This window comes from Rhipicephalus microplus, chromosome 2 (genome assembly GCF_043290135.1).
Source record: "Rhipicephalus microplus isolate Deutch F79 chromosome 2, USDA_Rmic, whole genome shotgun sequence".
Classification (NCBI taxonomy): domain Eukaryota; kingdom Metazoa; phylum Arthropoda; class Arachnida; order Ixodida; family Ixodidae; genus Rhipicephalus; species Rhipicephalus microplus.
Genome location: NC_134701.1, coordinates 286,789,842 through 286,817,404, shown reverse-complemented (window position 1 = coordinate 286,817,404; position 27,563 = coordinate 286,789,842). Strand labels below are relative to the sequence as shown.

General features: G+C 44.7%; 2 protein-coding genes across 2 annotated transcripts in view; one reads left to right on the top strand and one right to left on the bottom strand.

The window, feature by feature from the left end:
- LOC119162340 (anoctamin-7-like) overlaps positions 1-10,258 on the top strand; it is a 71,659-nt gene extending 61,401 nt beyond the window's left edge. Inside the window, exon 18 of the mRNA XM_075882197.1 lies at positions 1,775-10,258. Coding sequence (XP_075738312.1) covers positions 1,775-1,966 — 192 coding nt within the window. The 3' untranslated portion in view covers positions 1,967-10,258. The remainder of the gene's footprint in view (positions 1-1,774) is intronic.
- On the bottom strand, positions 10,256-26,365 carry LOC119177440 (uncharacterized). The gene is made up of 5 exons (XM_037428891.2): positions 25,029-26,365; positions 23,607-23,739; positions 22,266-22,372; positions 20,757-20,853; positions 10,256-10,533 (listed from the first exon to the last, which is right to left on the bottom strand). Exons 1-5 carry the CDS (start codon positions 26,066-26,068, stop codon positions 10,420-10,422), a joined length of 1,491 nt encoding a protein of 496 aa, XP_037284788.2. The 5' UTR covers positions 26,069-26,365; the 3' UTR covers positions 10,256-10,419.
- Positions 26,366-27,563: the final 1,198 nt, after the last annotated feature.

Below are 27,563 nucleotides of genomic sequence, written 5' to 3'. Positions count from 1 at the left end.
TTTCACAAGTGTACTAGCCTGTGTAACACTGTCCCTCCGTCCACACCACACCTCTCGCCGCAGATGTTGGAGCGGTGGCACCTAGCTCACGCCCTCCTAGCAGTGCGGGGTCGAGGTCTCTCTCCCACGCCTGCCCTGCGCTCGCCACCGGTACGCTCTGTCTCGCTTCACCCTCTCCACCACTCGCAACGCTCGAGCTCACTCCTCACGTGGGCATAATCCCACCCGCGCCACCTCTCTCCATCTGTCGGCGAGAAGCCGTGAGCCGGCGGCTGCGCGCGGCTCCTAGAGTGTACCTTTTAGTACACTGTACCGCTTCTTGCCGCGCGATTCCTACGTCGGGCGGGACGCCATCGCAGAATGCTTCCCGCTAGTATGCGCGTACCTTTTGCCGGCCTTGCGAGGGTTGGCAAATCCGATCGCGTTCGCGAATGGCGACGTGAACACAGACGATGCGCGAGCCAGGGAAGCCGAGCGCAAGCGTCATCAGTGGAAGACCAGCAACACCAACGCGTTGCTAGTCAAAAACACAGATCGCATTCGAGAATACAGACGGCGCGCGGGAAGCACCGACGAGACGCGAGCCAATTAAGCCGAGTGCAAGTGCCTTCAACGCGTCCCGCCTCCAGTGTATTTGCGTTTCAAACTAACGTTTACTCGAGCAAACTCGACCCCGAGTTTCTCTTCAAACCCTTCTTCCAGCACCCGCGTCCACATCCTTTTCAAACGCGTTGACGCCATGCGCACCACTGGTGCTCCACATGCCATCAGGGTTCCCTACGGGGAGATGGTCCATAGTATTTTACGACGCAGGGTTAAACGATAATGGCTACCAAGGGCACCCGATGTATGGCTGTAACTGTATACTTCTCACCTTAACTACAGGAAGCAGGGGAAAAATGACCGGCTTTGTGCGGAGCATGTGGCCGTTCGGTTTTGATTTGTTCATCCATTGCGATGCTTCCTTTTTTTTCGGACTCGACCAATGGGAGGGGGAAGCTGCAGTAAGATAGAAGCTGCCTTTAGGTAGCAGAGTTGCGTCATTGTTTTTCGGGCGCCGCTCACTCCATCTACTGAAGTGCCAGCGCCACTATTCGCCGATCGCCATCACGCGATCAGAGATGGCTCCTGTACGCTGCGGAGAAGCCGACCGTTTGCAGGCAATGCTAACACATTGCAGATTCCGGCCGCCCCAGTGAGTTGGCATCGGGCATCGACACTGGTGTTATTTAGTGAAGTGTAGAACCGATGTTCTAGTGGCTGAGGCACTCGGCTGCTGACCCGCAGGTCGCGGGATCGAATCCCCGCTGTGGCAGCTGTATTTTCCATGGAGGCAAAAATGCTGTGGGCCCGTGTTCACAAAATTGGGCGCACGTTAACGAACACCAGGTAATCGATATTTTTGGAGCCCTCCACTACGGTGTTTCTCATAATCATATGGTGGATTTGGGACGTTAAACCTCACATATCTAGAACCAGTGGTTGGTTCTGGGTTTCAACATTTCGAACCAGCTAAAAAAAAGAGAAAAGACGTCGTAACAGTAAGGTAGCATACACAGTAAGTCTACAGTAAGACTTGGCCCCGCTAATGAAGAACTTATTTGCACACATCTATGCTCCCAGGAAGAATTTTTGGAAAGAGTTCTCTCGTTGTACTCAGAAGCTACACTAGAAATAATTTTACAAATGGCATTAATGCCATGTGCTCCTTGTGCTCGCACGTTACTACATTTTGCAGCACAGTTCATAAGATTCAGCCACTGCGTGAATGCAGGAGCGGCAGTTACTGTCGCACATGATGTCCAAGGTGGCCACCCTTCAGGACAGACTTCTGGGCGGTTCGGGAGCTACGGCTTCACAGACAGGCAGCGCAGCCACCACGACGGCAGCCAACGGTGCTGGTGAAGCCACGGCCGGTGCCACTCAGCCACTCCGGCGCAAGCTGTCACTGACTCGCGAAGAATGACAAGAGGACCGGGCAGCACCGCCCGTACCACCCACAGGGAGCTGCTACGAAAGCACCTCATTCAGAACCGTCGCTTGGATTCCCTTTGCCACGGCCTCGCTCCAGAGGAACGCAACGAGCATCAAGAGGCGCCGCCGAAACACGGTCATCCTCATGGATGCTTGAACAGTACAAAACACCTCGAGTGCCAGCACATGCACACAGTGCCTCGGTTCACAAGTTTGCAACTGGTGGGGCTGTCCGTAGCTGAATGGCGAACTTTTTCTGGGGCAATGCTGTTAAAAAGCAGCATGAAACCTGCGGCAATTTTTACCCGAGGTTACTTTGACCAGTTTTAACTTCATGCGCTTTTACTTTCATCAAACGAAAGTGATTTATTACCGCCAATAGAATTCATTATGTCAACAGAAAAGAAAAAAGAAAGCTTTACCTGGTGAGTGCATTAGATTTAGGGTACGAGTGCATCAGATGACATGGGTACTGGCAGCATGCCCTCCTAATTTTTTCCTTTTGAACGGTGCGGTGACAGTGCCCACACAAAATGACACCTATCAATCACAGCCCCATTATTAATTGACCCAACTTTAACACTGCGTGGCTCATCCCTATATAGGTCTACCTTCAGGCAAGTTGGTTCGGCATCACCGTAGACTTTAGCACAAAATACGGGGACAAAGTATTCCACTGTGTTCGTGCGGTCCTTTCTATGTCCATGCTTTATGCAGTTAAGTCTACCAGGGAGCTCTGCCCAATATTGAAGATTGCTTATCAGCAGTGCTATGGTACTGCTCTTCGTTACTGTTTGCTAGTGAAGACATTTCTTCAATTTTCTTCAATTTTTCAATCTTACTGCTTATCCATAAACCTGGACAAAACATAGGCATTGGCCACCACATTTAAACGTCAGCAGGCATATGCACAATATTGTCTGGTGTTTCAATCAAGGATTGTGTTGCAGCCTTGCAAATGAAGGTGCGCTTCCCGTTTAAAAGTACAGTTGCTTGCGACAGTTCTGTCTAGTGACTAAGCAGGCTTACTTGCCACACTTAAACAAAAGGCCTTGAACAAAAGACAAATTGTGATACGTTCAAAGCAATGAAAACACAAAACATAAAGAACTGCTTAGAATTGCTGCATTATTTACAACACATTTAAATTGCACAGCATTTTGGATAACATAAGAAATTGAATAAAAAGTTATATGCCAAAGAAACAATCTTTGCCATAGTCATACAGCACAAAATTCAAGCAGTAATCTTTATTTGTAATCTGTCAAAAGAAATTGTGAGTGAATTTTTAACACTATACTCACCTGATCTACCTCTGCTGATATATCATTTCTGAAAAATGTCCTTTGAAAGCCGAGTATAACAAATTTCTAGCAGCTGGAGGCAAAAATGCTGCAGGCCCGTGTGCTGAGATTTGAGTGCAGGTTGAACCACAGGAGGTCAAAATTTCCGTAGCCCCCTACTACGGTGTTTCTCATAATCGTATGATGGTTTTGGGAAGTTAAACCCCACAAATCAAATCATCAACTTTCTAGCAAAGTGTTTCTTCATGTACTAGAAGGCTGACTAATGTGAGGTCTCCTACATGATAAATCATGTTGTGTACATTCCCTCCAAGATATATATATATGTATATATATATATATAAGGAAAAGAAGTCTATACTTAAGGGCTCGTTTTTTCGTGTTTTGACACAATATTGATGAGATCTAACAGACAATAATGCCAACGAACGTATAGGGGAAGTTCTTAGACCGAAGTGTAATGTAAATGTGATGACAGAAAACTGGATGAAAATAACCTGCGACCCTCGAATAATGCGTTCGAATAACCCATTCGAATGACTCGTTTGAAGCATTGAACACATTATTCGAAGGTCGCAGGTTCAGTTCCAGCCCACGGCAAGTTATCTTTTCCCCTACTTTTTTTTCTTCACACATTAGATCACATTATAAATATAAATATATATATATATATACAGGGCACTTTAGGAGAACATGTTCAGGAAAAGAACCAGCCAGAAGTGTTCAGGCTAGCATTCTCAAACATTTCTGAACATCGTGCATACAAAATCTAAAAAAGCATTCTTGTAGCGAGCTACAAGCATGCCTACAAGCATCTCATATCTGTATGCTCTCACGAAACTTTCCTCCCAACCTTGAATTGAGATTATTGCAAGACCCGTGGCAGATGTAATGCAAAGATTCCAGTCAAGTTAAAAAGAACAAAATCTAAGTCTTACAAATGTGGCTATGTGGTGAATTAGTAAAAGAAGCTGTAAACCAAAGGTGGCAAACACTCTTTGCACTTACTATGATGCCTTGTGAATACAGTGCATGTTACTTTAAACTAGAAACTTGCTATTGTAAATGCAATTATCTTTGTGCCATTTTGATGGCCTGCCAACTGCAATGGAAGCACATTGTTTATAGACTTCCACACTCACAATCAATGGAATATGTGTGGATGCACAAGGACAATGTTGCCTATAGTATTCACTGCATTTCAATGGTGTACTAGCATGCCAGAGTGCCATCCTGTTATATTTGAACTCACCAAGGCATCCCAGGTGGTAGAAACAAACCTTGCATCATGCGTCTAAACAATTCCAACATTTTCAGTGTTGCCTAATGTGTTCAGGGAGTACTTTTACAGTGTAAATAGCCCAAATGCCAACATTCCACTATTCAACATTATCGTTAGAAACACTATTGTGAGCACCTCACTCCAAAACAAAGCAACACCGAACTTGCTCGATGTCTCTGGAATGGAATAGGCCAAGCACTAAAAAGACAAACTGGTTTTAATTGTCATTTGACTAGCACCCATATATATGTGCACAGAAGATATGTCAATGACACACTAGTAGTTTGTCTAAAAAAAAATGACATTCATGCCTGTAACAATCTATGAAAGGGCACCCTCTGTTTAAGAGTGTAGCTCTTAGGCACCCCTTCCTGTGTTGAGCGCCGTTGTGGTTGCCGCCGGTGGCGTAACTGATAAACATGGTATTTGAAACCTGGCCCTCTGAGTGGCAGTTGAGTATTCTACTACACGGTCACGGTGGTTCTCTAAGGACATTTCCCAAAAGACCCTACACAGGCCATTCGTCCATGTAATATAGCATGGCAGAAGAGTAAAATAACAACCAGTCATCACACAATGCTAATAGTGCAACATGTGTGTGGTTTGATGCCTCCCACCCACTGCAAAGCACTCAATCATAATTCATCATCATCAGCCACATGCATCAAGAAAGTGCTCATATTTCACAGATGTCTAGCGGGTACCTTGCTCATCCACGGAAAGACAAATAATGGCGTAGTTGGTGCTGACCTACTAGAAAAAAATTATTTACACTGTTTTTGGCTTTCTGCAGAAAGCCAGAACTTTAGACACAGTTGGCTTTGTCCCAACACAATGCTGCACTCACAGTTAAGCAATAATGTAATCATTGACTAATCTTTTTTCTGCATAGCTAAGTTGTATTTCCTTGTGTGTGAATTCATTTTCCTGAAGACTAAAATAACATGACCGAAATTCTCAACCGACATTGCCCATTCTGACTGCTACTTCTATCTGGCCTCTGAACATCACTATTACTTGTGAAATATAAAAGGAAATAACATATATGACAGATCCAATTCTAGCAATTAAAAATTTAGCCTCTAAATGGTATGATTTGGCATAGGAGCTGAATCAATTACTACATGCCATGCAAGAAGAATGAGCAAGCTGCTTGCCACAATACATATATGAATGGCTTGTATACTACCTGCCCCATATGCACTACATAACAGCCAATTTGCTGTACCACAACCCTGTACTGCAGTCAAGCATGCTAATAACAGAAAGAACTACTTCGTGTGCAGTAAATCTTGCTACTTGGTGCTTAAGTTCCTTGCATTGAATTACCACTCCAGTGAACAAGACTATTTTTGCATTCAGCATATCCTGGTTGCCCCGCCGCATTGGTCTAGTGGCTAAGGTACTCGGCTGCTGACCCGCAGGTCGCAGGATCGAAACCCGGCTGCGGCGGCTCCATTTCCAATGGCGGCGGAAATGTTGTAGGCCCGTGTGCTCAGATTTGGGTGCACGTTAAAGAACCCCAGGTGGTACAAATTTCTGGAGCCCTCCACTACGGCGTCTCTCATAAGCATATGGTAGTTTTGGGACGTTAAACCCCACATATCAATCAAGCATAAACCGGTTAACTTGTTTATTCATTTGTGCAAGCATGCATGCATAAGTATACATAAATATATTATGGTACCAGTCAACAAGCATTAAAAATTATTGACCGTAGTGCTCAGTCAATGCACATCCTTATGAAGACTCTTCCATGCTGGATACATTCAATTCTGAGCACTGCATTTTTGGCATGGCATTTACATTGCAACAATGTTTTCCCCTTGTAATGCGTAATGTTAAAATACTAAGGTCACATCATGAAATGATAGTGAGTCAAACTTTTCTTTTGGTAAACGTTTACTTACTTATAGTTAAGTAAATTTGCAGTGGCTAAAGTAGCATGACCACTGACAAGCAGACTTACAAGCAGACCACTGACAAGCAGACTTAAGCCACTTACATAAGGCCCACATTTATTTTCTGTCGCATCTTGTACACAATGCCACATTCATTATATAGAAATGTGGGCATTACTTTTGGATTAAATGCATGTACAAACAAGTTTACGAGCATGGTGTTTTGTGAGTGAGTGACACAGCTGCGAAGTGGCCTGTACAGCACTTACTGCAAGGGAAAGTTAAAATAACTGCATTAGGCAGATTGTGATGTTTTTAGTGACAATCATCAGGGCATCACAGCAGCTAGTCAAAACTATGTTAAACACTATGCTTCCATACAAGCAATGTTGATGCAAGAAATTTTGTTAAAAGAGTATTGGCACGAAAAATTTCACGGCGAAGTTAGCCTGCGGGACTGATTCCAGTGAATATGCATATATCAACAGCAAAATATCAACAGTGAAGTAACCTTGAACGGTATTTTACACGAATTTTGAAGTTTGCTTGCATGATTGAGCACCACCCCTTCAAAAGTGACCCATCGTGACTCCCCGACTTCCCTCACATCACCAAGCTTCAGACAACACAACAAGTAATGACGATGCGATAGCTGCCGTTTTTCTTTTCGCCGTGTTTGCTCCATCAGACTATTACTCAGTAGCTGCTCGCAAGTTCCTGAATGCTGTGCACGCATTGAAAAATTGGTGTTTGGCAACACTGCTGCTTCGTTTCCTGCTCAAATGGACTTCTTGATGCATAACATGTGGAAGTGCACCACAGTTCTGAGTGTTGACCTGGTCGAGTGTTGCACATGCTAGTTGGCGACAGTTGCACTCGCCAGATTGACATTTTCGGAACTCTCTCAAACTGAATCCAAGAGTGGTCAGTAATGAGGCAAAACGCTTGTCGAGCGTCAGGTGTGTATTTAAACTTTTCAGGTAACTTCTAGAACAGTCCAAAGACACTGTGCCCTTTTATATTCACACTTAAATATTCAGAATGCACTAGTTCGAACACTTTAAGCTCATAGTTTCGGTGCACCTTGTGTTTGGTGTGCTTGTCGATACGCTTAGAAGTTTGGGGCAAAGAAGGTCTTCAGCAAGTGTAAATTTCATGACAACCCACACAGTTCTCTCTTTAATGTGAATAAATGTCAGTGACATACTGAGGCGCTGAACACTGAACCAGCAAGCTCTTCATTGTTGAACCTCTCAGCCTTTTTATTGTACTTTGCAGCGAATCGTCTGCATGGTGAGAATGGGCATGCTCTAATGGACATGACTATTTATGTGATGCAATCACAGTGAATAATGCCTAAGAATGACCCTATGTAAGTGTTGAGTTAATGGGAACAGTCAGAGTCTTTGCTCCCTTTGTTTAGGTTCAGAGTTCTAAAGGGGCCCTGAAACACTTTTTCAAGTAACCATGGAATGAATTCACTGGAAGAGCTTACTGCCTCACAAATTCAATGCCGCAATAACTTTAAGAATCCGTCCAGTGCAAGTGGAGTTGCAAAGACTTGTCGCATGCTGCAATTGCATTCTCTCGTCTTTCAGCCCGACGAAAGCGCTGGTACTTAAGCAGGAAGGGATGGCAGGATTGGAAAAAATACGTCATCTGTGTTTCGTTGCCTTGAGCACTTTCGTTCTTTTTTTTTTCGAATGTGCGGATTTTTCAGTGTGATCGTGCACGCAAGCAAGGGCAAGTCGCGGCCTCCTGCTGCGATCTCTGTAAGGACAGAGCGCTCGATGTTCAAATCAGCCAATGGCTGATAGATGGGCTTTCTACGAGCGATTTTTGAGCGTCTTACGTCATTTGTCGAGAGAAGAGAAAGCAATTTTGAGCTGACTTTGATAGTTTATTGTGAATTCCAGGCCGCATGCGGTGCTACAATATTTGGCTTGCGTGTTGTCGGGAGCCTCTACTACCAATCGGTAGCGTTTTCTGATCATACTCAAAAAGTGTTGCAGGGCCCCTTTAAGAGTTGCGAAACTGGATATTGTTCTTGCATTTGATGATGGTAGTATCACCCAAGCCGAAATTCCGAAATGGTTAAGATTGAATCCTGGCCAAACTACAGTCAATTTGCTGGGAAGCGTTGACCACACTCGACGATAGCTTGTGGATAGAGCTGCATGGTGTCTCGCAAAAGAATGAAAACAAGCATTACGAGAGGCTCTAAATTTCAAAATTAACTTTGGCAGTGATTACAAAGCTTGTAGCTAAACAAAACAGTTGAATAGTGTTTTGTGACAAAGTGTGACTGCTTTTCAGCCATTTTTTTAACTTTAAACTTAATCATCTCTATACCATGTTCTTTTTATTACTTACGTACCATTACGTACTATGTATTTCAAGACAACCAGTTTAACATTTTTTCTTATATTCTACATCAATGCACACAGCTACTGAAGCAGAATTGAAATTATGCACCTTACGGTATAGTGGTACAAATTTTCATAGATGCCAATTAACTCAAACACAATAGTGAGGCCCTAGCGGCAAAAAATTACCAAAAATTCAGATTATCCAAATTTTAATACATTTGATCCAGTTAAAAAGCAGAAAATTTGAAAGGAAGTGATACACTTCAAAATCGTCCAAAGCATCTAAAGTCTCCTTGTGCGTGCATCAGCAAGCTGGCTCGGGCAGGTCGGGGAGCGCTTAGTATGCGAGCAAATGTGTATTCTTTTTAAGTAAAACTGCCTATATATTCTAGGTGCAACTATGTGAGGGCACAAATTGTACGAGTAGATATGGTAATACATAATTTTTTTACTGCAAAGAGTCAACCCCACATCTGAGACGCTAAATATTTTGTCAATTATGAAAGATCACTGAATCAGCTGTGGAAGACCTATGTTGGAAGGATAAAATATAGTTGGCCTTTTTTCCAAGTTTGTGAGAATGTAAAAAAATATGCTTTGCAAAAGCATAACAGCCAATTTCATATTTCTGAGGACTCTGCCAAATAGTAAACAAGGTCAAATAGAATATTAAACAACACAAAGATGATACGTCAACCAGGCTTGATTAGTGACTGCTGTCACCACTATATGTGGCACACAGAACTATATATGAATTATTAATAAAAGATCGCAGGTATTCAAAGCTGACTTGACATGCTCTACGAGAGCTTATAGGTGCTGTGAATATTTTATATGTAAGGCTGCACAATTTGTCTAGGTGTTTTAGGTGATTTGTGTCATCCCAGTCTATGCCTGTTATAAAAAGTCAGCAGAGGAGTTAAATTATAGAAGTGCTAAGGGCGTCTTTCAATTGCGAATTTCGGTTACACCATGGGCACATGAACTCCTGACAGACCTATTTATAATACAAGATATGCGAGCTCACCTGTAGCCTCCAGCTATGGGCATTAATATATACTATAGGCCTGTGAAAAGAAGCATTTTGCCCCCCTCAAAACTGTGTGGTTGTGTATTATTAATGTACATTATTCCTAAAAATATAAAGATAATGAACAAGAAATGTGATGTTTTTCATCTTTAATTTCTGAGAAGCGCTACATGTATTTTGTGCAGTGTTTTTGCTTTACATACAGTGTGGTTTGATGGTGCACTATTAGCTTTGTACATTGCAACATGATATCTGTCGAGTGTGATTCACAGTGGAGATTTATTGCTCGCACCTTGTTGATATATTTTGTTACTGCAAAGAAAAAGTTGCAACACAATGATTGCCAGTGTTCTCAGCTACTGCTCACTCAGAGTTAATAAACCTGGACAAGATGATGAGATGGACTCCCTTTTATTATCAGCATTTTTTTACCACATCATCAGACTCCTTTTTTACTCTGACACTGAATGACATAAGCAGTGCTAGTGCATAATACAAATAGTTTTTTTCTATGCTTTGCTCACAGTGGTGAGAAATTCAAACCTCCTAGATGAACAGTTCATCGCTTCTTGTAGAGGCAAGGCATCAGTTTGAGCGTTGGAAGATGTGGATGTGCTGTTGTGCTCCTGGCCTTCTTGAAATCGAGCAATACAAACATCTTATTGGATTCATCCTGCAATAAAGTATTTGCATAAGTAGCACAACTGAGACTGAAAGAACATCACATGGCTGCAGTTTTTTAATCACTGCTTATTATGGTTATTTAAAAAGCCAAGCCTGCTTAGCATAACTTGACACGACACATCATTTGTTTATGCTTTCAGTGATGCTACCGAGGTCTTCTGATTCAGAACAATTTTTAGAGCATAAAAACTTTAATTTTGAAGCACTTTGAAGCAGCTACATTTTCCATATTGGAGCACTTTGGAGCCGGCAATTTCAAATATGGGAGCACTCCGGAGCAGCTAACGTCACATCCTGGAGTAAACCGGAGAAGTAAGTTACATTTATATTTTTCAAGGAAATGTATAATTACTTTGAGGATCTTGTGAAGAGCTAGAAATATTGATTCATTGCAGATCTCATGGAGCCAATGATCTTAGGAGCACTCCTTATTTCACTTGATGATGAAAAATAATGCTGTCATTGTGTTGAGCATAGGCGTAGACAGGGTAACCTTTCAGAGGGGGGGCAGGGGACCTAACGTTGACTTTAAGGGCATGATTGCTGATGCGTGCGCTATGTCGGCAGGCATTACAGACAGCTTGTATACCATTCTACCTGTTGCACTCTCTGTGGCGTCCCCACAAACACGGACTGAACCCCGGTCCTTCCAAGATGTTTACGCTTGTTTCTTAAACCCACGCATTAAAAAAAAGAAAAAGAAAACCTTCGGGGTAACGAATAGGCATTCCGAAGTGGAGTACCTGGAAGGATTATCTCTACTGTTCTCGCGGGCCCCACCGCGCAAACACGAGGACCGGGCGGCGCCTTGTTGTCTACAGACAGTGTGACAGTGTACGGTGGCAATAATCCGCGCGCACCCTTCAGATTTGTGGCATGGAGGAGCAGCAGAGCACCTTTTGTTGGTTCGGTGAATGCGACCCTGCAGCAGCGCCTCTGCCGGGCCCGGCCTGACTTTCTGTCAGCCTCCGTGGCTCCAGGGCTCATTACTGCGTTCTGCGCAGATGCCCCCCCCCCTCCCCCCCCAGGGCGAAGAATGACGAAGAAGCGGCGGCTGCAGAGAATTTCGCGGGAGACACCAAGCTGCATGGAGACGTTGAGACTTGGTCTGGACAACGGGTCATCAGGTACCAGAAACCGAGGCAATCGGTTCGACCGAAAACATTTCGGCCTAACACTGGAAACTCCGGACGATGGCCATTACAGACGACGCTCTTTGTCAGAGCATTGAGACCATTGTTTGCCCGTAATTCACGAGTCTTCGGACAGCTCGCCCATTTCTCTCTCTGAGGCTTGAGTTTGTACATAGTTACTTGCTTGGCTTTGCTTGGGAGAGGGTTTTGCACTGGTGCGGGCCGCTGGGACGGCCGTCGAAGATGACACACACTGACTGACCGAGAAATGTGCCGTGTGAACAGTAGCAATCGGTAAGGTGCCACGGAGGGGCGAAGTCGGGTCCTACGAAAAAGGACTACGAGACGATGCGAGGAGAGTAGGAGATACGGTGCGATGAGCTCGAGATGGTAGAGAGACGGAATGGGAAAGGAAGATAACGGTGTGAAGAGATAGCAATGAGAGTCGATGAGATGATGACTGAGGCAGAGATGATATGACGAGGAATGGAAGTTAGAGATGGGAAACGAGGAAGCGAGTGATTGCGGGACGTTATGAAAGAAGATTAAGATGGAAATCGCTGAGAGAGACAACGAAGACGACGAAGACTATCAAGACTGACAACACGGACCATTCGTGAGACGAACTTTACGCACCCTATTTAGACGAGCTTTGCAGGCAGGGAAGCGGCGCGTTGAGACATTGCGTGGTTTTATAACTTCATCATTTATGTCGTCGTGTGTTTTCTTTATATATGCATACCCATGTATTGTTGTAGTTACTTTCTTTATGTGCCTGCCTTGTGTCGAACGTCGCGAGTGTATAAATTATGTGTTATAATTTTGTGTAGTGGTTGATGTATGCGGGTATATAATGTTTGCAGTTAGTAATAAATTAAATTAATCAGTAAACAGGAACAGGTCGTAGTGTCTCTTACTTCCTGGCACCAGCACAAATCCCTGTATGTGGGAAGTGATTGAGACACATAGCCAAGAGGGAACCAGATAGACAAGGGGTTGAGTGGTCTTCCCTCTCTTTGGTAATCGGTGGCGTAGTGGGGGATGTCTCAAGTGGTGGCAGCAGAGGGATTACTGCTGGGGCAACGGTGCGAGATTTCAGCCTCGTACTAGGGAAGGAGAGGCGGCGTAATAAATGAACAGGCTACCAAAATGACCGACAGAGACGACCCACTAGAAATGAGCGCGTTAATGTTAGCGGGCATGGTTCCATCGTTTACGGGAGGCGATACGGGTCCGGATATTGGGATTTTCTTGAAAATTTTGGAGCAGGTTGGTCGCTTGGGCGGATGGTGGGATAGTGAGCTTGTCTGCATAGCACGATGCAAAATGGTAGGCGTGGCGCAGGTTTTTGCTTGGTGGGATGCTGGCGTTCCTGCGGCTGCAACTTTTTCTCAGTTCAAATATTTGGCCCTCAAGAGGTTCGATACAGAGCCACTTATCTTTAAAATAGAAAGGTTTTTAAACGCGAGGCAGAGGGCAGATGAGGAGGTGCGGGCATTTGCGAGTCGCTTGCGCATGCTCGGGATTGCCACCCTGGCAAGCCCCGATAATCAGAATCCGGTGAAAGTTTCACTGTGCCGTGAAATTCGAGCCGAACAATTGCTCTCGCAATTTTTATTAGGCCTGAGGGATCCGGTCCGCAGATTTGTTCTCTCTCGGGACCCGAAAACGTGTGACGAGGCCATTGCCATAGCGGTCAAAAAGGAACAGAATGAGAAAGTGTCGTGGAGCCATACATTACCCGTTCGATACATAGAAGAGAACACGGATATTCATGAGATGCGTAGCCGCCTTGACCGCCTCGAAAAATTTGTGGAGAGCTTGGCAGTACGCAATAAGGTAAAAAACAGAATTGGCAGGAATCCTTGAAGCAGCTCTCTTATCCCGGCGGGTGCTATAACTGTGGCAAGTTTTGTCACGTTTTGCGAGAATGCCACCGGTACCGACGACGAAAGTGGAATTGGACGTGTGGCAGTCGCATTCACAAAGGGAAGGAGATGATGGGAAAATTCGAACCTGGAAACCTAGACGCAACTCCTCCTCATGACGTTAACGCGCAGAGGTCACTCGCGGTCGTAAATATTCGCGAGGAAACAAGCTCTATAAAAACGAGTCGCGGTTCACCGTGTGCGGATCTGGTTAATGTAATTTCCGTGATCGAAGAGGATGTTCCGCCATTGAGTGAGTGTGTGTTTGGGGGGAACGCTTGCACGCCGGTGCCACTGGGTGAAACAAAAGCTGTCGAGGTTGCTGGAGCGGATACAGACGGTTTAGCTGCGGTTTCTACCTCGAAGGTCCCACGAGACGATGAGGCATTACCAGTAGGAGTAGCAGGTATGGAGTTGGATGAGAATGGGTTTTTTGAGGATGCAGTTGTCCGAGTCTTGGTCGACACGGTGGTAGACCGAACGTTAGAGAGAGTAGATGAGATTGAGAAATGCCTAGATCGCAACGGGGTGGTTTTTGTGGGGCCAAAGGGGAACTGCAGCACACTCGATGTACACCGCAGCAAATCCAGGCATGCGCAGCGGTGGTCTTATAAAATAGCTTCACATATGCCCCAGTCCGCGACTGAGTTGAGTAGGTGGAAGTTCGGACCATCCAACCAGGGTCCGGGACTCGGAGTCGGGGAAGAGGTCTGCATACAGGTAGACGCTGAGCGCTCGGAGATCGGGTAGGGTCATAAGAGTCCGCAATGTTGTATGCCATTTTATGTTCTATGATTTTTGTTCGGTCATTGTGCTTGTTACTTTAGTGGAGACCTTGTATCGAAGTTCAAGTTTTTTTTATTTTGTTTTGCTTTGGCTTGTACACTTGTTTTATTTTGTTGATTGTGTTTTGAGATGAGGCAGGTAGTTCACTCGGTTATTGTGGTTTTGTGTTGTTTGCGGCATCTGATGTTGATCACTGAGTGAGTGGTACCACCTGGAATCGATTAACACCTAATGATGGGGGAAGAACATATAGTCAGTGATTGTGAAGTTACCGAGATCTCGCCACTTGTCGGAAAGGAAGGTGAAAAAGGGACTGTTTTAAGAAACGAGAAAGTTTAGAAAGTTCAAATTGAAATAGGTTCATGGCGTCTCCCCGCACGGAAGCGCCGCACCTTGTTAGGAGGCAGGGAGCGTCGTGATCGGTATTGATGTACAACGCCCAATGTCACAGTTGTATAGGACAGCATATACGCTACTTCCTCAGCCCATCCAAACACGGTATTCACGTTGAAGGTCCCTTTCCTTCACCGACAGGTGCAGCAGAGGCTGGGAAAGAGATGGTACGCGAGGGTAATTCAGTGTTGCTGCCTGTATGACCTATGTTCTCCCGCCATCCCGCTTTTCGTTTGGTTTGAGATGTTCGATAAGATCTTAAAATTTTGTGCATGTTTGGAATGAAAGCGTATTGAAATGTGTGTATCCTCTGTTTGGTTGTGCCGAGAGTGGACAGTGCAGGCGAAGTGTGTGATGTGCTGGCATGGTAGTGAAGCTTCCGCACACATGACTGAACGTTGCGTGCTAAACCATCCGACGAGCAGCTGTGACCAGTGTGCGTTTTGTCCATGCGTCATCCACGAGTTTCTGCGGTGATTCTGAAGGTTTCAAGTGTGTTGTGCACGGTAGAAGCACGGAATCAAAGTGCTTCGTGGTGGGTGATGATTCAGCGACAATCACAGAGTGGTTCCTCTCAGTGACGCGCTGCCGCCAGAGTTGAACCACAAGTGTGCTGTGTTCGCATATTGTACTTCTAAGACTGCCGCAATGTCTCAATTTCGCTGCGCAACCCGAAGGCGCCATGCGCCCGCATTTCTCGTGTTTGAATTTCCCCGCTGGGAAAATTCTTCTGCAAGATGAAGAGATTGTGACGTCCCCGCAAACACGGACTGAACCCCGGTCCTTCCAAGATGTTTACGCTCGTTTCTTAAACCCACGCATTAAAAAAAAGAAAAAGAAAACCTTTGGGGTAACGATTAGGCATTCCGGAGTGGAGTACCTGGAAGGATTATTTCTACTGTTCTCGCGGGCCCCACAGTACAAACACGAGGACCGGGCGGCGCCTTGTTGTCAGCACCTTTTGTTGGTTCGGTGAATGCGACCCTGCTGCAGCGCCTCTGCCAGGTCCGGCATGACTTTCCGTCAGCCACCGTGGCTCCAGGGCTAATTACTCCGTTCTGCGCGGATGCCCCCCCCCCCGCGGCATTGAATGACGAAGAAGCGGTAGCTGCGGAAAATTTCGCGGGAGACACCAAGCTGCATGGAGACGTTGAGACTTGGTCTGGACAACGGGTCATCGGGTACCAGAAACCGGGGCAATTGGTTCGGCCTAAAACATTTCGGGACAACACTACTGGAAACTCCGGACGATGGCCATTACAGACGACGCTCTTTGTCGGAGCATTGAGACCATTGTTCGCCCGTAATTGACATGTCTTCAGACAGCTCGCCCATCTCTCTCTCTGAGGCTTGAGTTCGTACATATTTACTTGCTTGGCTTTGCTTGGGAAAGGGGTTTCCACTGGTGCGGGCCGCTGGGACGGCCGTCGAAGATGACACCCACCGACTGACCGAGAAATGTGTCGTGTCAACAGTGGCAATTGGTTAGGTGCCACGGAGGGGCGGAGTCGGGTCCTACGAAAAGGGACTACGAGACGATGCGAGGAGAGTCGGAGATACGATGCGATGAGCTCGAAATGGTAGAGAGACGGAATGGGAAAGGAAGATAACGGTGTGAAGAGATAGCAATGAGAGTCGATGAGATGATGACTGAGGCAGAGATGATATGACGAGGAATGAAAGTTAGAGATGGGAAACGAGGAAGCGAGTGATTGCGGGACGTTATGAAAGAAGATTAAGATGGGAATCGCTGAGAGAGACAACGAAGACGACGAAGGCGATCAAGACTGACAACACGGACCATTTGTGAGACGAACTTTACGCACCCTATTTAGACGAGCTTTGCAAGCAGGGAAGCGGCGCGTTGAGACATTGCGTGGTTTTATAACTTCATCATTTATGTCGTCGTGTGTTTTCTTTATATATGCATACCCATGTATTGTTGTAGTTACTTTCTTTGTGTGCCTGCCTTGTGTCGAACGTCGCGAGTGTTTAAATCATGTGTTATAATTTTGTGTAGTGGTTGATGTACGCGGGTATACGATGTTTGCAGTTAGTAATAAATTAAATGAATCAGTAAACAAGAACAGGTCGTAGCGTCTCTTACTTCCCGGCCTCAGCATGTATGTGGGAAGTGACTGAGACACATAGCCAAGAGGGAACCAGATAGACAAGGGGTTGAGTGGTCTTCCCTCTCTTTGGTAATCGGTGGCATAGAGGGGGACGTTTCATCGCTAAGCAAACAGGTTGTGTGAAAAGTGCTTTGCTTTCTGGAGGGGTCATATAGGGGCTGTGAGGTCTGGCGTCGCAGGCCAGGGGGGTGAGTCTTCTTTGTCGCAGAAGGGTGCGCTTCCCAAAGAGCCGATTCTCGGGAGACGATAATCCCGGAGTAAGGACGTCCGTTCTGGTAAGAAGATTGTGGTCGGTCGCCGCTTTTGACAACCAGCTAGGTAGTCCCTGGCCAGCGAAGTACCGGCGGCCGACATGAGGACATCCGGTGTATCGGCACCCCTCCATCTAGATTAGAGTCCGCGGAACGGCTGTCACGCTGGACAGCGTAGTCATCTCGCAGTAATGGCAGGGGGCCCGCAGCCGGACGGTGCCGCCATTGTGTGCGTTCGCACAGTTCGCGGAACGTAGTGTGCAGGCCTGTCCTTTCGTCTCTCTCTCCGACCAAGAGGTCAAGTGCTTGAATAAGAGAGGGAGAGGAGAGGACTGCAACAAGTGTGTTTCAGTATATCCAATAAACGGACTGAATTGTTTTGGTTGGCCGTGAGGAGAATTGGGAGGGGCAGCCGAGGGGTTAAAATCTGGCTCCCGTTTTCTCACGGTCGCTCTGGTCGCAGCAAACGGTGCTCTGCACTATCGGCTCTGCCGAGGCAACGTGCGACGGTTCCAACGGTGAAGAGTCTTGTAAATATGTACATAGGTTCCTGTACATAAAGTCGAGTTGTTGCAACGTATCGAAAGGTGCTGGTCCCTATCCCTGAACAAGTAGCAGAAGCCACAATGAGACGAAACGGACACCAAGCAACCAACCTTCCACTCCCTTCTATAGCAACAGCAGCTACATGGCTGAGAGAGCTCTGCTCAAGGGAACAGAGGGAGTGGGTAGAAGGTTGAGTTTTACTGGGGGCAAGCAATTAGTCTTGATGGCAAGGCGGCCACACCATCGTCGCGGCATTTTGGAGGTACATTCGTACGCACCATTCATGCTGTACGTGCACTGGCGTACAAGAGGTGTTCTGAAAGTATCTAGTCATTCAAATCTCCATACGGATATCGAACACTGAGCGTGCAGATACTAGTCATTCAAATCTCCATACGGATATCGAACACTGAGCGTGCAGAAAGTATTTTGGGCGTGGCGATAGTGCGTAGTCCTTCGAAATGGCAAGCCCACCGCTAAAGCTCCTCGAAAATGACGTCGAATTGTATCTTTTGAGCTTGAAGAGATTATGGTCACTCCAGGTGCAGACGCGGTTTTCTTATTGTCAATTACCTAAAATTGAAGCAGACATTGATAGCCCAGAATGTTTATGGGCAGTCTCGGGATGCCTGAAGATAGCAAGCGCCAGCAACTGTGCCCTTCGAGCGGTGCAGCCTCCAACCCTCCAAAATGAAGAAACGTGAAGCAATGAATTAGATAATGTGATTTTGTTTCTTAACTGTCAGCTATTGACCCTGGAAAGTGAGGCGCAGATGTGTAACATGGCATAGCTGTTCCAAAGTGAGCCTTTCAACACCAGGGCCAACAGCGATGGGCCTAAGTACTAAAGAAAGCTGTGTGTATTAAAACTGAATTGCGGCAGCTCCGACAAGGAAGTATGCTTTTCATTAATGAGATGACATTTTCATTATTGAGATGAAATTTTATTCATTTCATTCAGATGACATTTTCATTAATGAGATGAAATTTTGAATTCGGACCCTAGCCCTGACGAGCTCGAAAGGGTAGGTTTTAGGGGCATTTACCAGAGGAGCGATTACGAACGGGGATGTGCTGATAGAAGGAATTCTGAAAAAGCATTTTAGGATGAATATTCATGGATAAGCTATACTCGAGGAAAAGTGTCAACGTGTTCCCACCTTTCAAGTGTTCTTCTGTAGACTTGAAGCAAGGAAAATTAGATAGCGATGTCCAGAAATAGACGAAACAGACATTCTGGCGGTACACATGTGCAGTTATTAGTGAAAATTGCTTCAGCTACATGCAGTGCAGCTATTCTAACAAGCTATAACCAGCACTGTTTAAAAAGATGACGTCCGCTGATGAATCCGCGCCGCAGTTACACGCTACCTATCGGAATAGACGTAACGAGTCCCTGGCCGCAGAGAGCGCGTTTTGGTGTTTGCTGTTTAGCTGACCAGAGCAACAGCAGTTGCGTCAGCACCAAGCATAGCATCGTCAATTACCTCGAACACACGCACGGCCACTGTTTATTCAGTGGAATAATTCTAGGTATGTGGTTGTGAGTGTGTTGGCCCTAAGAACAAACTGCACACGTTTTGACTCACTGCCGTGGCTGTTGCCAGTGATAGACGCTCTCAAATCCAGCTTTGGTGCAGTTTGGTGCAATTTCCGTTGATATTATCAGGATGGCATAATAAATCTGATTTGGTGCACTTCGGCACAGTTGGCACAGCAGTACAGGGCCCCCCACCAGCCTCTCATAACACAAAAAACGAGCGCTCTTCCGGAATTCCCCATCTTTCTTGCACACTTTGTGATGCAAAGAGTGATTCTTATGACGTTTATAGTGTACATGCTCTCGATTGGTCCATACACGCGAAATATCAGATGTGAACATGGATCTGCCCAACTGTTCTTCCTTGTCTAGCATGACTATCATGCACGATCACCTTAGTTCACCTCATTTTGTGTGTTCATGACTGCGCAAGCGGCGATAACAGCGCAAAGTCCTGAGGCTCGAGCGCTTAGTGCTGACATTGTTCACACATTCTTAAGAAATAAGTGGCGAAGTGGATAGATCTTCAGTGTGAAAAGTAGCAAGGGCAAGGAGGAACCACTCCTTTGTCATTGAACGTAGGGTGGTGAGGGTGGGCCTTTTAAAGTACTGACACAAAAATTTAATATGGTGTTATTCTACTGCCGTGGATAGCTAATGACCCATTTACAACAGCTAAAAGCCTTGTTTACTTTAGCATGTGTCATTAAAATATTTCAAGCTGCTTTGGTGGTGCTCAGTTGCAGTTTCAGTGTCCCAAAACTAATTGGAAAGGGAAGTCAAGGAAAGCAGCAGGCACTGAAGTCGGAAAGACCAACCCTTCTTAATTGAATATTAGAGTGCGTAAGTTGCGCATGTCATAGAAATTTTTTGACCTCAGTGACCAATAGTACTCCTTTGTGTACACAGTGCTAGCCTTCTGTCTCATTCTCTTTGTAGAACCAATTCCCTTGTTTCCAGTGCCAGTTGACCTCCCTACATTTTTTACATTTCTTTTACCTACATTTCTCTTCTTGCTTTGTCTATCTATACTCTTCAAATTTCCATAAACTCTGCAAACATCTATTGTGCATAACATTGCCTATAAATTACTTTTCAGATGCCTAACATTTTATTATTTCATTGCCATAGCTTGATTTGACCTCTCGATAAGCTTTTGTAATTCTGTTCAGGCATCTGCACAAATATTCTGCTTGCATGCCTAGTGACCACGCCTTGAATAGACAACCTGAAGCTGAGGCATTACATGGGGATTACAATGCACAGTTGGAATAAGAGCTGGACGGTTAAAAAAAGTGTTTTTTGAGGTACGTGTTGTAACTGTACACTATAACAAACAACACACATGCATAAGCACCTCTGTTATTTGAGCCAATTATACCCAACTGCAAAGCTACAACACACGTACCTACTCCTCTCACAAATATTAAAGGAGATGTCACATGCACAAGACTACACAATCTAATGGGACAAGAAAATGAAAGAGTATAGAAAAAGGTTTACCAGATGTGCCAGTTCAAACCCAAACTTTTTCATGGTCTTTGCAAATCCTTCAGTTGTTGAAAACCTGCTCTTCACCTCTGCAATCTTTAAGATACCACTGCAAGAAAAAACAAGGATTGCACATTAGCAATTCAGCCATATATTTACAAATTTGCACTGCCATTACGACTGTGCAAGAGGAGAAACAAGGTTATAGGAAATGCAGTTAGTTGTCCACATTAGAATCAATGACACAACACATACCTGCCGAGTCAAGCTGGGTAAAAGTTAATCATCACTGGACATATTAGTCTTGAAATAACAGAGGGCTGGGCTAGCTCACAGGGATTCGTGTTCAAAGACAGGACATGAAAACAACAGAGAAGTCAGGAGCACACAAACACCATTATTTGTGTTGGCCTGACTTTTTAGGGATGAAGCTCCTAATGGCAAGGGTCTGTCCCTCCTAGCTTGTCCTAATACACGACTGCCTAGTTCGATGACTGACTCAGCAGGTGCGGACAGACGGACGGACGGACAATTCACAGTTTACTGATACAACCCTCCGAAGCTTCGCCCCACTCCTCATCATTCACTCCATGGGTATGCTGTGAATTTTTTTCTTGTGTCCCTTTTGCGTACAGAGTCTTATAGCATAATCGAACTATTGCATATGTCAAAGCTCACCAGTAAACTACAAAGAATATCGTTTTATGATGCACCATGTCCTCAGCCTGACAAGTAGTCTTGTCTAGATATGCGCTGGGTTTGTCAGTGCATCACCGTGGTAAATATTTTATTTCAGCCCATTGCAAAATATACCAGTCGTTAGCAGTGTTTCTCCTGTTGTCTCGAAGGTCTTTTTAGCACTAAAATGAAGATTACATCATACATAGCTCCATTAAAAAATTAGTGGCCTTTCAACATTTACTTTTAATTATCTTTTTTTAATGATGACCAGATTCCGAATACACTGCACAACCCCCTTTCCCATTATCGAATTCTACGTTTTTTTGGCTGCTGGGTTATTTTCGGCAGCCCCAGCATAGCTCCTACAGGATCCAGTGCATCAATACCTTGCAGTCACATTATAACTGAGGGAACCTTCCCGCAACGTATGTTGCAAACCGACCATCTGAGATGGCCCAAGTGTCCATGTTGACTTTTCATGTCGCTTGGCTTGATCCGCTTGGTGGCTTGACAACCACATTGTCTGCCAGAGGTGGCCAAGGCAACATCCATGATGCACTTTAAAATTCTACCACCACAAATGCAACCTCCGAGATCGAGATTCTTCATCCAAACATGGTGTCTACGGCATCTTTCGGTGCTAGAAATCGGTTTTGATTAATTCAGTACAAGTACAGACTTTGACATCAGTTTCTGTTGCCCAGTAATAATAAACTGACATGAAGCCTTATATTTAACCCACCCCCTTTTGCAATGCTTTGCATCAGAAGGTATCTATTCGGACTAAATTAATGAGTGACTAATGCAAGCATCAAGACTAAGCTACTACTTTGCACTTACCCCTTTTTTAATATGCGGTTTGCCTCCAGAACAAACATGTTCAAATTTGTTCCCATCAATGAAAGGCAAAACACAGCAACATCAACAGTTTGACTGGGCAGTGGAAGCTGGAAAGACAAAATTAAAAAGATTTTGATTGCCTGCAGATGTTGTTCATAAACCTATTACACAGACCTGCATAAACCTCATAACACGAATGTGCACAAGACGATTTTGCTAACGTGACAACAATTCAACAAAGCAGTATTTTAATGACCTGCATTTTGGCACACTTGACCACAAGAAAACTTTAAGAAAGTCTACACAGTAGCCACAAATATGCGTAACCATCAAATTGAGCTTATTTTTAAGAGGTGTTTTTAAAAGCTCTTTTGCATATTCAAAGTAGTGCAGCCTTCTTGAATTATTTTGCATTTCTATTGCATCTTTCATAAAACTTGCTTTTTCTGTGTGCTGTGCAGCTTGCAGTCTCCAACTTTTAACACATGAAACCTTTTTGTTTAACTACAGTTAAACAGAAAAAAAGCTTAAGATATTACACTTGTATTATATTTAGTGTTTTATATGTTGTTCTTTATATCATGTCAGGCCTACTCTATAAATTCAATAACTCCATACAACAATTTCTTACACACTGTCACAAACACAGATGGATAATAAATGCACGAATCTTCAGCCACAATAGATACAAACAGGAACACTAATGATGTTTACTGTACTGTAGAACGTTATGTACTTGAAGTTTACTAATGTGGTATAATCACTTATTTGGGAGACTAAATTTCTATATTCTCCCTCTCACTTTCCCTATACATGCATTTTCTGCCGAGCCTGGACTACTGCAGAACTGGGAAAGTAAAAGCCGCCAAAACGTATCCTTAAAAACACATTTAATAAACATGGCTGATTGAACATTGCTAGCAAAAGCTCTTTAAAGATAGAGTATTTTAGAAAAGTTGGTGCAGTATCATGATTAAGGCATCATTAGCTTTCATGACATTAGAGACCCTGCAACACACCTCTATGTTTTGAATACCTTACTTTTGGAACCTGCCACTTCATTATTCTCTCGCCACAAAATTTTTTGAATTCACCTAGTATGATTGAAGTTATGTACAAGATGATCCCTTTCTTTCTCCTCTTATCACCACGAGTGCTCAGGAAGCAATGCATGGGGATGGCAAAGAACGATTCACAACCCTAAATTGACTATGCCCCAAATCACAAATTTCATTTATAGATTTTTTTTTAAACATGGTGGACACTTCTGGTTCACACATGCATGGTGGCCAATGCCTGTCGATCCTGCTTGCTGCATAGTTGGTATGCCAATGCACTTACCTTACTCATGTCACAGACTGTGACATGTTCATTCAAAGCAACAATATCAAAGGAATGGACCTTGTTTCTTGTGAGCTCTTGAGCTATTTTTGCTTCACCACAGCCTAGATCAGCAATGACAGTTGACTTCGGCCTGCAGAAAGCATTGAAATGAGCAACTAGTTTCACGACAGCACGTTTATTAAATAACACTGACTTTTTACACACATCATAACAATAATCAGTGTTATTAGCTTAACTACATGATGCATGTTTAAAATATAAGTGGCAAGTTGAATTCATCCTTGACAATCAACACACTAGAATCATGCTATAGAAGCACTTGGTGTCTAGGTTAACTTATAAAGCATATACCAGATTAGCTTAGGATAAACAATGGCATAAATGTGTGAGTAATAATGTGTGAGTGTGAGTAAGAAGTCTACTATTCAGAAGTGATGCAGCGCCCCGCCGCGGTGGTCTAGTGGCTAAGGAACTCGGCTGCTGACCCGCAGGTCGCGGGTTCAAATCCCGGCAGCGGCGGCTGCATTTCCGATGGAGGCGGAAATGTTGTAGGCCCGTGTGCTCAGATTTGGGTGCACGTTAAAGAACCCCAGGTGGTCGAAATTTCCGGAGCCTTCCACTACGGTGTCTCTCATAATCAAATGGTGGTTTTGGGACGTTAAACCCCACAAATCAATCAATCAGAAGTGATGCAGCCTTGTGGGCTTACTTTGGTAGAGCATTTCACGTGTTAATTCATGCACCAAAGTGCAGTTCTGCACCATTAAAAAGCTTTCTGGCAACACTACAAACAACAGTTCAAAAATTCACCCAGGACATTATGAATACCTAGCAAGAGATATTGAACACGGAAAAATGTAGGTTTGAATTGATGGACAGCATGTTAAGAAAAACCCCGTAAACTAAAAGCCAACATTCTTACAAGGGACTTGTCTTGGGAACTATCAAAGTTTTTACTCTCAGTTGAGATTTCTTTTGTTAGCCAACTGATGGTTATATTGAAATGCATGTCTGTCATTCAGGATTTCATTAGCTGGTAGCAATGTTTAAACTTGAAACAAAGTACCCTGGCTATAGAAGGTATTCACCGAACTATGAACAACAGGTGGCCCCAGCGAGTGTATAGACTGGGAAACACATCCAGCCAAGCACCTTGGTTGTAGTTCCAAGATGATGATAGCATGCATGACCACGAGTACGGCAACTGTTGCACTAGCGACTCTCACACATGAGGTCCCGTGAATACATACTATAAAGGCAAACAATAGCATGTCTTCAATCGACATCCTCTGTTACGAGTTTAGCACACTATTTACAACTACAGTGAACATCAAACTTGCCCCAAGCTATATTTCGCTGTCATTCTAAACCGAATGCAGCCCAAGAGATGCAACATAAAGGAAGTGGAATGCAACCTACATGCTACGCAAGCTGTCAATGATGACATCCACAGGATTCACTGGCCACTTTGATACTTGTCGCTCAAAGCCTTCATGGTAAGCCTGGAATGCCTGAGGATCACTTTTTAACGACTCAACTGCGTCGTCACTTGCTGTCGTGTAGAGTTCTTCATTCAGCATACGAAACTGCGCCGCTCTTATTTTTGACAGTGCCCACTCGCGAACATCAGAAGATGATGCTAGAGCAAATGCCCGTCTCTTTTTACTTTTAGCTTTCCCAGGGGTCAAACTTGGGCCGGTTAACATGCCAACTCTTTGTGGTCGTTGTGAAACTTTTCTCTGTGAACCAATGTCAATGTTTTGTGCATGATCATCCATCTCTTCTAATGTGAAGTTACTGAAGGACTTTCGTGCTTCTTCTTCTGCTGACGATGGTTCCTTGATCTTTTGCTTCGCATTTCGATTTATAATTTTGTGTTCGTTAGTTGACGATATATTCTTAGAGTATGTATCAGGCTTTTCTCGAGTCGAAGTTTCACCTTCTTCTGACGACTTCCTTTTCTTCTTTTTTCTTTTCTTCTTTCGTTTATCGCTTTCCGTAACCCCGCTGGCGCTGTCCCGTGACGGACACTTGGCGACTCGAGACGAGCCGGTATCCATCCCGTCTGGTTCGAAGCCACTCAAGATTGACGTGACACCACTTCTAAGCTCTTCGATTAACTGGGACTCATCTACGTCGTCTCTCGCTAGCCTTTTTGACTGGCAGGCTACTCTTTTCTTACGCCTGCACGGCTGCACAGCGGCGGCACCTTCAACGCTAGTATCTCGGCTTTCTTTCTTTTTCTTCTGGACGATTTCACTCGCCCGGTTGAATCCTTTCCGTTTCCGAGGTGGCTTCGGGCTCGTAACGTCACGATCATGACTAGCTTCTGCCATTTGAGGACGCTTGTCAGCAAAACGTGGACGTTTGCATTTCTTACTTGCAGAACTCTCCCACTCGCCTTCAACGGGAGAACGCATCTTCCTTTTCTTTTGAGGAGACACCCGTGCGGCATTCATACTTTAACAGTCAAGACTTTTTCACAATCCTCACGCGACAGTACGTTTACAAAGTAGGCACATTGTTGGTAAAACTGCACAGAGGAAATGGCGACACTACTGAGTACCAGACGTAGGCAGCGGAATAATCATCCACGAAAAAACGCACTTAACCAACCACACCAGACAACGCAACGAAGCGTCGACGGCGCCGAATAGTACTAAGTAAGTGTTCTCACGGAACACCTGTGTTCTCTGGTTTTCTGCATTCGCTCACTGGACGGGCCCCACGTGTCTTCATTCCTCTATGCGTGTTGTTGTGCATAGAGTTTCCCACAATACTTGCTAGAGGGAATTCTGGCGCTAGTGTCTATGAGAGTTGCAACACACGGCGCTTCAGTGAGCATGGAATGATGGGTAGTACACACATTTGTCTAAATATTCATACTTCTGGCCTGCTTCTGGCTCCGTGTGTGTTCAAGTGGCTTGGAGCTGTGTTTTCACGAAAACATAAATTAGCAAATGTTCACCGTTCGCGCTTCACAACCCTATTTTTTTAAGCTTACTATTTTGAATCAAGTCCTTAAGTTCAAAAGGGTTTGTTTTTTCTTTCAAAACAAAACCGTAACCAGTAATAAACGAAGCCGCAAGTACGATTCGCCGCCCGCAAGTACGAAGACTAGGCAAATGTGTGTATTACCCATCATTCCCATCACGGAGGAAAGATCGATCGCAGCGTCAGAGTGCCCTCTAGCATAGCCTCCTATATACTTTCTGTGCCCGCTCGATCCCCGCGCTTTCCATTTTATTGCACCGTCGCGTCTAGCTCGAGACGAGCCGACAGGGGGCGCCGGCAGCCCTGGGGAGTGCAGACGACGCGTAGTCTTTCTGCTTACTCAGTGAGCATCCCAGAACGCATAAATATCTTCGACGCAAATGTAAAAACGCACCATTATTTTCATCCTGGACAACTTTACCATCGTCAGCAGGCATTACCGTGAGTAGAAACGCATCATACAAGTAAACATAAGCGTATGAATGCGGATTGCGTATCGCGTTGTCTGTGCACGCGCTGCGTCGTGTTCACGATAAACTGATGCGCTAAACTCATACTTGTCCCCAAGTATATTAAGTCCCCGGTACCCTAGAGCTTCATAGGTGAATCCACAATACTTGTCGCTGCCTCACCGCTTTAAAAAGATATAAGAAAGCAACATAACAGCACCACATGACGGCTCCTTACTTTAGCGGCATTACGTTGCGAAGCACAACGCTGCGGGTTGGTTTCGCATCTTTTCGCATTTTTAACATTTTCGCATTTTGCATCTTGTACAGGCTCTTCACATGAGAGGATGTAACTTCACCGTTTTTTCCCATGTCTCGGGCCAGGAACTGCGACCTGATATTCTTTATCAGATGGCATTGATCAAAGGCGATGAACAACTTTCAGTCGGGATCTTGGGGATGCTTTATAGAATGCTGCAGTTTCCCACTGCAAAGCATTTCCAAAGCAAGG

Coding starts and splice junctions, on each gene's coding strand:
- LOC119177440 (XM_037428891.2), bottom strand. CDS start 26,068: ATGAATGCCGCACGGGTGTCTCCTCAAAAGAAAAGGAAGATGCGTTCT. Junction 20,854..22,265: donor AACCGCATATTAAAAAAGGG/GTAAGTGCAAAG, acceptor TTTTTCTTGCAG/TGGTATCTTAAAGATTGCAG. Junction 10,534..20,756: donor GGTTTGAACTGGCACATCTG/GTAAACCTTTTT, acceptor ACTTTATTGCAG/GATGAATCCAATAAGATGTT.